We start from the raw sequence: 10,798 nt of genomic DNA on the forward strand, positions 1-10,798 counted from the left end.
CTTTTTTCTACAAACTTGGTCAAACTTAAAACAATTAGACTTTGATAAAAATCAAAACGTCTTATAACCTGAAACAGAGAGAGTACAAATTAGATAAAAACCATTATACAAAATCACCTTAAGAGATAATATGAACTGTTTTGTAAAGTTTAGCGAGTTAGATGTCTAGTTTTAAAGTTTAAGATGCCTTACAAACTTCTATATGTAGTTTAGAGGGTATCTGGACTTTTTTTAAGAGAATAATATATTTTTTAATTTGAGCTTAAATTGGACGAGCTCAACGACTTCTGAGTTCTACTACTTCTGACCAATAGGCGCATCGAATCGAGACCATCCGATCCAATCTCATCCACGCACACAACTCAAGTAAACGAGAAACCAAAGATCAAAAAAAAAAAAAAAAAAAAATCCCCACGGGCTCTTGTGTTGTGTTGTGTCTCGAGTCGAGGTCTCGCCTGAGTCGCCTCTCCCTCCCGAGTCTCCTCTCCTCTCCTTCTCCTCTCCTCTCTCGTGCTCTCGCAAAACCCTAGCCCACCTCCCCCTCCATCCACATGCACCGCGGCGGCGACCGCTCCACCGACCCCTCCTCCGGCCCCGCGCCCGGTTCTCGCGGCGGCGGGGACGGCCGATTCGGCCGCGGCCCTTCTCGCTGGTCGTCCGGCGGTGGCGGCGGCGGTAGCGGCAGCCCACCCCACCGCTTCTCCCGTGGTGGGGGTGGGGGCGGCGGCGACGGTGGCGGTGGCGGAGGCGGAGGTGGAGGCGGGAGGTTCCACCCGTACCGTGGCCCGTCGGACCACTCCGGCGGCGGAGGCTACAGAAGCGGCGGCGGCGGCGAGTACGGGGAGCCGGGTAGCGGGCCGAGACACCGCTACGGCAGTGGCCGTGGTGACCACTCAGGTTTGTGCCCAGATTATCGCGCCTGGGATACTTTAGGTTTTCCCGAGCTATCTTAGGATTGGGATCTGCTTACACGTGACGAGGTGTTTTGGTCACGATTTGTACCTTAGCTTATGTATGAAAATTATCTTAGTAAATCAACTTTTACTGTGGATGTTGGAAAACCTAAGCAATTAATATTCGCATGTGGGATATCTTGCTGAAATTCGCACTGCACACGAGTGTACAGTTCCATTATATGGCTCTGACGTATGTACTAGATGGCAAAGCCACCACCTAACTTTTTTTGCATGGAGGACGACCTTTGATTGGTTTTAGTCTTGTAGAGAATGTTTTACTTCATAACATGGCCTAATGGTTGCAGGAGGGGCTAGGAAATTGTCTCGTTCTGAAACTTGAGAGTCTGTTTATACTAGGTTCAGCATTCAGTTATAGCATGTTCAGCTAAACGTTTCTTGTTTTATATACTACTTAGTTCTTTTTTCCAGTAAAAAGCCAACCAGGGCCAATGTAGGGATTGTGATAGTAGTAATGAATACAATGCTCTAGAGCATCTTGATGTACTGTTTTATCTAAGTGGGCTTCACTGGAGAATTATTTAGAGCTTATGTTTTACACCCTTTCATCTGCAAAATATGATTTACATCTAATTTTTCGGTGCAGATCATGATAACAGAAACAACTATGTTAAACTTTTTATTGGGTCAGTTCCAAGGACAGCGACTGAGGATGATGTGAGTGTTACACTTACACCACTTGATGTTGTATCTGCTCGTTCGTCCTTAGTTAACTCTTTATGTTCTGCTTTCAATTTGTATTCTTCTGCCTGACTATAATCTGTTATTTGAGGTTGTTTTATCGTAGCTATCGCTGTATCTGAAACAATCCGTAGGCTTAATGCTTACAAGTTCTACAAGTTGGCTTAGAAGATAATATAAATATAGGCATTCATGTTGGTCAAAAATCATCTAAGAAACTATCTACGTTGAGAGAAAAAGCTCACTTAGAAACTAGCTGAAGCTACCTTTTGCCTATTGCTTAGTTTCGGGTTTATCTGATCTCATATCCATTATAAGTAATTCATATGGTTACCCATTTAATTTGTTGTTCACTACTTGATTTTTGGCACTCTTTTGTTGCCTTCTATTTTCTTCTTGAGCTATCCAGTTTGTAAAAGACATTTCTCCTTTCTCCAGGTACGTCCTTTATTTGAGGAGCATGGAGATGTTGTTGAAGTTGCTTTGATCAAGGATAGGAAGACTGGTGAACAGCAAGGTACGGCAAAACTTTTTTCCTTAATATTATTACAAGTTCTGTATCTCTTTCTTTTCAGGTCCTGAGAGTTACTAGGAGCAACGAGGTTGCATCTTCTCTCAGTTAGATTTGGCAGTTGACTTCATTTTACCGCGCTTCCATTCTGTTTCTCTCCTGTTGGTTCAGTAGAGGAAGAGAATGGAAGCAATTAACTGTTGTCTGATTACTGTAATCTAACTGGATATTCTGATCTGCTGCTAGACAAAGTAGCAGATTCAGTACCAGCAACTTTGTTCAGTCACATCAATCTGTTGAAAACTTTTGCATCCATTTCTTTTGAATGTGCTGCACAAGAACAGGGAACATTTTGATGAATTCAGACCAAACTATTTCATCATTTTCTGTTCCATGGATCCAGATTTTGTTATTCTAGCATCGTGAATTTCTCTGTATGGAATCCCATTGGTATGAGTGATGAACCCTTTGATTTGTGAGTGGGTTTCTGGTTGGATGGTGCACTGTAGTGTTGTCCTGACTAATCTAAACTGGTGCTATACTTTTTGTTGTTTAGTGTTCAGAAATCATGGGTGCTTGTTGTGAGCAGTACTAATCTAGAGTTGTGGTTGGATGGACAGTAATGCTATTTGTTCAGTTCAGCTATACATGATTACCATGAGTGGCGCGGCCTTCCTGGTTATTCTGAAATAATAATGATATCCTGTGAGTTCTTGTTGTTTGATTGTGATATGCTGACTATGCAATTTATGGATGCTTGGGCATGACAACATTTTATTCTGTATGCATTTAGTGGGAATTGTATGTTTGCAGACAGAGTGTCATTACTGGGTGTGATGGTCATCATGATGGTACTTGCCATTTGTATGAAATATATCTATTAAAGTGCAATCTCCACAACAGCTTTTGCTGTTGTATGTGATCAGCTTGCTCTGTTTGAGTTGACCTGTATTTGAGAATGAATGGCACTGCTGGTATCACTTCCAGTACCAGATAATTATGGCTTTGCTTTTGATGATTCAGCCATTCTGGTTCTTTAGCCTGGGACTGTGGCACCAAAAAATTGAGTCGATCTTTTGTAGAACTTACCTTTATATGATGGTGATGATGATACATTAAGCAATGCGTACTGCACCATGTGTTTATAGTAGTCCTCACCTTTGTGATTTTACGTATTTCATTTATGTGGTAACTTTCACTCCGAATTTTTTACTCAGATTCATGATCCATGCATTTCTGTTATTATGGCTTACTAAAGATTTGAGTTCAGAATACCCAAAATCAGATTATGTGGCATGGAATTGATGGTAGTGCTGGGAAAAGCCCTTGCACTTGAACTGTGGTGCTGGTATTTTATTTTTTGTGGAAATGATTGGATGAGCATTTGTTTTTACCATCAGTTGAAGTTGAACTCTGATTCTAGACCCGTTTATACTTTATAATATGCTATCTGGGTTATGACCACACTCCAGCCATTGGAGTCAGGAGGCTGCGCAAGGCATCGTACCCTGAGATGTGCTGTTGTGATTATATTTTGTTTATTGCGCACGACTTGGTTACCATCTTTAATGTGTGCCTCCCATCAGTTATGAGTACAGGAGTTATGCTCATTATTATTGTTGAGAGAGGATGGTACTATGATGTTCAACATGTAGCACTTATTCTTGGTCAAGCTGTGACTGGCTTGTATTGATATTGAATGGAACTATTAGGTAGTTGGTACATTATGCCACGTGCGCTAATCAGAATCTGAGTGCATCGACATTGTTGAATCTAGGTCTGGCTCATATTATCAGATTGCAAATGTGGTCTCCCTTTTGTGAACCCTTTGAAGATTTTTTGTTATCCTGTCTATTTAATGGGTACATGAGCTTTCTTCCTACTGTTACCACAATTGTCTGCAATTGCTGTGCACCACATGATCCATTACTGTGAACTGCTTTCTGTATGCCATCTTCTGGAGTGATGGATGTAGCTGTATGTGAAGTTGTGAACCAGGCACACCCTGTTTCTTTTATTACGAGCAAAACACTTTATGTTTGTTCTAGTATGCTGGTAACATAAGTTGTATGATGCAAGTTGTTACTGAAATTTTAATGGAATATGCAGTCAGTTGGAGCATCGCGAAAGAACTTAATGTTTCATACATTAGCCGTAAATTCTTCTTGCATGAATGTTTTGCACAGTGTAGTCTAAATATTTTGACATGCCATATTACCAAATAGTTCTATTATTTAATCTTATTACTTTTTAATAAGGCTTTTATGCTTGTCTCGTTGAATGGATTTCGCTTCTTGATGGTGGGAGTAGTATTGTTCATCTTCAATGTCAAAGATTGGAATGTGGAGTCGAATTTCACGACCTGTTTCAAAATAATGTGCCACCTTTCTATCCTGCTTTGGCTAACTCTGCTATGTTTCTCTCATATACATGATCATTGTGAAACATACAGAAAATTGCAACGGCTTGTGATCAAATCGATATGCTCATATTTGCAGGTTGTTGTTTTGTTAAATATGCTACTTCTGAAGAGGCTGAGCGAGCCATCAGAGCTCTTCACAACCAGTACACTTTACCTGGGGTAACTAATCTCTTTGTTGTGTACTTATTTATAGTCAGTCTTTTGTCTGTAAGACTCTTGAATTATTGACTGTGTGTATCTTTTCTGTCAGGCAATGGGCCCTATTCAAGTCAGATATGCTGATGGTGAAAGGGAACGCCATGGTAACTAATAGTATTTCTGTTATCAGTGGGCTATTGGTACTTTAGAACAATGCTGGGATTTGAGTCAATTGTATAGCATAGCTCCACCCCATAACTTCTATGGTTGATAATCGTACTGTTCCCTTTTTAGGCTAAACAAAAATATTAGTGGAGTGAAATATGTTTGACTTGTTAATAGAAATTTACTTTCTTCACTTATATTTTCTTTATTGTACTTATTGGGTGGTTTCATCACTTTTCATCTATTTGTTAGGGGCTATTGAGCACAAGCTGTTTGTCGCATCACTCAATAAGCAAGCTACTGCGAAGGAGATTGAAGAGGTAAGGGTCTGTTGTTCAAAAGAAGGTTATGTAGATTTAGAACTCATCTATCCAAGACCAATGTGAAATTTTGCATTGCTTTTTGATGCTTTATTTATGAACTCATCATTTTAAGTTAAGAAGCATATATCAAGTACATATTAAATCAAATTTGTGTCTGGTTTATTTTGTAGATTTTTGCGCCGTATGGTCATGTGGAAGATGTCTACATTATGAAAGATGGCATGAGGCAGAGCCGAGGTCTGTCATATTAACTTGATTGATTTGCAGTTTATTTTTTTTCCCTTACAAACCATTGTTGTAACATATGCAAAATCAAGGTTGTGGCTTTGTCAAATTCTCATCACGAGAACCGGCGCTGGCAGCCATGAGTGCTCTGAGTGGGAATTATGTAATGAGGGTAAGTTTCTGTTAGCTTAGTTCTTATTGACTTTCTGAAAATTTATAATATATCCATTATGTTGTGTTAGGGGTGCGAGCAACCATTAATAATTCGGTTCGCTGATCCTAAGAGACCTAGACCTGGAGAATCAAGGTGGCTACACTTTCACCCTATGTTTTCTTTGCTGATACCTCCATGCTAATCTAGGTTCAGCACATGTTTTATATTTTATACCTAGATAAATACAATTGCTCCCGTTTCCCAGCAAATACTGATGCCTGATTTGTCTTTTGTTAGGGGTGGTCCTGCATTTGGAGGTCCTGGTTTCAGTCCACGATCTGATGCAGCTCTTGTTATCAGGTTTGGTTACCCCTTCATTGAACAGCTACTTTTTAAAGATTGGAGAATAATGTTAAATTGCAAGTGAAAATAGTTGCAAATAGTTTGCCCCCGTCCCTTCAGCCTGTTCACTGATTTTTGAGGCTTGCATTTTGCAAGTAACAATTTATAGTCCTACAAAGGCTAGTAAATGAAACGTCCATATAAACTTTGATCAGTAGTCCATCCAACAATCCGAACAATAAAACAGGTATTTTGACACCCCATTCCAAAATTAGTCCAATTTATCCATCCCTTCAGTATGTTTTCTAATTAAACAGTGCGGGCATTATACCCTTGTTTCATATTTTTCCTTTTGATGACTGTCTTTGTAGTACTATATTAAACTGATTTCTTGCTTGAGAATAGTTAGAACTTGAACTGAGTCTACTTTTTCTATCCAGGCCGACCGCCAACCTTGATGAACCAAGGGGTCGGCATATGCCTCCTGACTCTTGGCATCCATCAAGCCCAAGGTCAGCACCTCATCAGTTTAATAACTTTGGATCTGACAATCCTATGGCTCCGAAAGGGAGTACTGTTACATCAACAACAGATACGGTATGTGGTTCAAATCAATCTTTTTATGACAGTTCAATTCTGTTTGCTTCCATTTGCTTACCTTTGATACTGCAATATCATAGGCCACTTTTCGACCTCAGATGTTCAGCGGAAATGGCTCTTTGTCAAGCCAAACAGCTGTGCCAAGTTCGTCACATATGGTAAACTGGGATATTCGACCTTTTCTGTTCATCAATAGCTTTAGATGGAAAATATCGGTTAAACATCATGATACCTTTTACTTTGTAGGGCATGAACCCTCCTCCCATGGCACAAGGCCATCATCTGGGAGGCCAGCAGATCCCACCTTTGCAAAAGCTACCAGGGTTGCCTCAGAATTTCCCTGTTCAATTGCAGAATAATCAGCAGGGACAACCCTTGCAGGGGCCTGCTCAACAGATTGGTCAGCTTCAAGTTCCACAATCTATGGGTCCTGGTTCTTTTGGCCAGAATATGTTATCTGGTCAGCTTCCTGTGTCACAGCCGTTGATGCAACAAAATGCTTCCGTCGGCGCTGTGCAGGCGCCTTCAGCCGTGTCCAATTCCATGCAAGCTATTCCCGGGCAACAGCATCTTCCCTCAAATGTTGCACCACAAATGCTTCAGCAGCCAGTGCAGCAGATGCCATCGCAAGCACCACAATTGCTACTCCAACAGCAAGCTGCTTTGCAATCCAGTTATCAATCTTCACAGCAGGCAATTTATCAGCTTCAACAACAGCTGCAACTAATGCAGCAGCAGCAGCAGCAATCGAATTCAAACCATCAACAACCCACACAGGTCGCTGAGCAACATGTATTTTCTATGCATACACCAATGTGTACGCGGTTTGTGTTTAGTTGTATAATGTGGTTTACGGCTGACATTTTTTTAACCGTTTCTGTTTCCACTACAGGGTCAGCCAGTGCAATCTAGTAACCCTGGTGCCCCAAATGCCATTATTCCATCAAACATTAATACAATTCCCCAGCAGGCTACTTCACCTGCAGTTCCTTTAACCTGCAATTGGACTGAACATACGTCTCCTGAAGGTTTTAAATACTACTACAATAGCATAACTCGAGAGAGTAAGGTGAAGAATTGAAACTCATCACCAATCATTTTAAAGATCGCAACATTTGTGGGTCTCACTCTTAGAGTTATTGTTTTACAGTGGGATAAGCCTGAAGAGTATGTGCTGTATGAGCAACAGCAGCAGCAACAGCAGAAACTACTTTTGCTTCAACAGCACCAACAAAAACTTGCCATGCAGCAACTTCAGTCACCACCTCAGGCTCAGACACATCCAGCAATGCAACCTGTCCAACAAATTCCTCAGGCACAACAAGGACAGCAACAAATGCAGATGAAACAGCAGGTGCACATGCTGTTCCCTGAGCTATAATTCTAGTATGCACATTACTATTTGATTCCAGCTTCGCATGATCTATATTCTGCTTCTATCTTTTTCCTTCTTTCCTGTTGCCAGCTCATTAAAGAGATCCCTTTTCTGTTTCTTGAGTCTTGTCAAACCAAGAAAACTATTCTAATGAATGTTTCTACCTAGCACTGTGTTTCAGTACATGTGCTTCTTCTATGTATTCAAACCTTTTATTTTTTCATTCTCAACTTTGATTTGATTACTTTGTCTATCAGCACTTTTGACACGTCAGGTTGTATCCGCTTCAAGAGACAAAAACTTCTTTGTTGAATATATGATCTTGAAACACTGTATAATAGCGATAAAATTTGAATGAACTTTACTGTTGAGATTTTAACTTTCCTGTCTCTTAAATCTACATTTGAAGTTGTAAGTTATGTAAGATTTGAACATTTTACATCTCAAACATTTTATATAGGAATTGAATTATACTCAGCTACAGACTCCTGGTGCTATTGATCCCAGTAGGATACAACAGGTACTATTTAACATTACTTTTTGTTCTCAATATGTTGATCTTAGATTCTTCATTGATTAATTTCAATTAACAGAATTAATCTCGGTAACATTTAGGGCATTCAATCTGCACAAGAACGTGCTTGGAAAAGTTGAGACTGAAGGTGAGAAAAATACCTACCTACCCTCAGTATGGCATTCTTTGTGAACTATATGAAAGTAAACACCAGTGACCATTTCATGTTGTGTGGAATGCAGTGCAAGAAAAATGATTTTTTTTTTGGGTTGTAAAACAACAGTGGTTTTTTGAGACTGTATGCTTTAAACTGTAATGAGAAATTGCTGGCATGTTTAAAAGGGTGACCTGAATCAAATCTTTACATGCGATGCTGAGATACACAGAGTTTTATTTGACGAGAAGTAGAGAACTTGAGGGATTTTAGTTCCTTTGATCCATTTTCTAGCAGATTTTTTTTTCTTAAAAAGCAATGAGATAAATGCTGTTGTGTTATCGGACGGACCAGCGTGTACTGACACATGATTAACTTGTTACTCTTTTTTTTCAGGTGAATGATAAATTGGTAAGCTGTTACTCGGAAATGAGCTCCACTCAACCTGCTGCCTCCATCAAATGCCTTGACGGTGCCTGATGCCTGAGTGGTGGCCAAGCGGCCATGCCGATCGTTGTAACTCTGGATATAGCTTAGATTGATGTCTAAAAAGTTGTAGCTCCAATCCGTGTAAAATGTTTGCAGTCTAGGCCTTGTACCGCTGTAACATTTCTGCTGATTAGAATGTTCGCTTTCCTTGCGTAGGCAACTGCCAGAGGTTCGTCGCAAGTATGATTTTGGGTATTTCATGACATGTCCCCAGCAATCATCATTTAGATTGTTTCCTCCTTTGAAAGCTGTTTGCTCTCAAGACATGCTAGATAAGAATAGATTTGGCCGCGGCGGGAATCAGCATGTTTGTCCGCTCCCAACTACAATGGCCTACCGACGTGGGCCATTTCTCACATCGATTAGAACATGGTTATCTTTGGAGTACATCTTATTAAGCCCGTTACATTGGACAATGATGTGACGTCGCAGTTCCAAGATTTTTGATAGACTAAACTGGAGACGTATGTGCAACGTTTTAAGATACGAATTGATATATAAACAAAAATTCACGGATATAAACAAAAAGAGGGAGAACACTTTTTTTTTGGAACAATGCAGGAGAAAAGTACAGGATTTATAAAAGCCACAATGATACATATCTGGGCCCGTGTAGCTAAGCTGTACCTTTTTTAAATCAAGACCACCTTGAGCAGCAGGAAGTTACACCTACCAGGTAGATAAGAAGAGTTGAAATAACACATCTTGAAATTTCTTCTCAAACGTGTCCGACGCGACAAGCCATTAATTAACTAACATTGGTGTGATTATGCATTGCAAACTTCATTAGTCAAACTTTCAAAAGAATGAAAATTTTATGCGTTCTGTTGTGTCGTGTAACACCAGATTTTAAGCCCAAAATTGCCAGGCATGATGTACGGAAAGCAACACTGGCGATTAAACTATCTACCATGAAAGAGACCAACAAGGGCCCCGGGTTAAACAGTTTGCTTGATCAATAATGATGTCCCAATAATAGAAGATGGAAAGATGATGCATTTCGAAGCCTTCCTCCATACAAAAGTACAACCACTTGTTTTGAGTGGCACGTGGTTCTCTCATCTGTGGACAGAGAGGCAATTTTGGAGTGATCATTATGCAAGTAAATCATTTTAGATGGGGGATTACACCAGTGATAATATTAATCTTGAAGAAAAGGCCACGTATGTTTGGTTGGTTCATGCGGAACACGTATCTAGCTTAGATTGGTGCTAAATCTAGTATAAAGTTACAAAGCTTAACATACAACCATCCCACATCATCACCCACTGGTAATAATTACATATTTAACTTCATGCAAGTATACAACATCATCTATAATTTATTTAATTCTATAAATCAACATGCAAACATATCCAATCATCACCCCTCGCATTATTTACACAATATTTTAACAAATATATCTATTATTTTTATAATATTTAACATATACTTATCAATATGTTTCACATTAAAATGCAAGTATCATTTGTTTGTTTCATGATAAGTACTGATAAACCCTAATGTTTCATTTTTTTTTTCCTTTTTTACTTCTAGCTTGATTGTCAAAAAAATATATTCAGAATTGCTTAGTGATTCCCGTAGTAAAACATGGAGAATCACCTAGTTAATAGTAATCCTACAACCTTCCAAAAAGATCAAGAACATTTTTAGTAATATTCTCTTAAGGTCTTGTTCGGTTAATCTCTCCCACGAGATGATTGAAAGAGATTTGAAAGAGATCTATTCTAC

General features: G+C 39.6%; 1 protein-coding gene across 2 annotated transcripts; it reads left to right on the forward strand.

Annotated features, from left to right (window-relative positions):
• Positions 1–424: 424 nt before the first annotated feature.
• On the forward strand, positions 425–9,250 carry LOC127784290 (flowering time control protein FCA). 2 transcript variants are annotated; one of them, XM_052311493.1, is made up of 18 exons: positions 425–897; positions 1,561–1,631; positions 2,094–2,172; positions 4,665–4,747; positions 4,839–4,890; positions 5,144–5,211; positions 5,385–5,451; positions 5,532–5,611; positions 5,682–5,746; positions 5,891–5,953; positions 6,376–6,532; positions 6,616–6,693; positions 6,782–7,312; positions 7,428–7,604; positions 7,686–7,889; positions 8,371–8,430; positions 8,504–8,572; positions 8,975–9,250. In XM_052311493.1, the coding sequence occupies exons 1-17, from the start codon at positions 552–554 to the stop codon at positions 8,507–8,509; spliced, it is 2,187 nt and encodes a 728-aa protein (XP_052167453.1). In that variant the 5' UTR covers positions 425–551; the 3' UTR covers positions 8,510–8,572; positions 8,975–9,250. The 2 variants fall into 2 exon arrangements, with proteins under 2 accessions (XP_052167453.1, XP_052167452.1); XM_052311492.1 differs by having other exon boundaries at positions 426–897; positions 8,526–8,572.
• Positions 9,251–10,798: the final 1,548 nt, after the last annotated feature.

The sequence above is a fragment of the Oryza glaberrima genome, chromosome 9 (assembly GCF_000147395.1).
Source record: "Oryza glaberrima chromosome 9, OglaRS2, whole genome shotgun sequence".
In the NCBI taxonomy this organism is placed as follows: Eukaryota; Viridiplantae; Streptophyta; class Magnoliopsida; order Poales; family Poaceae; genus Oryza; species Oryza glaberrima.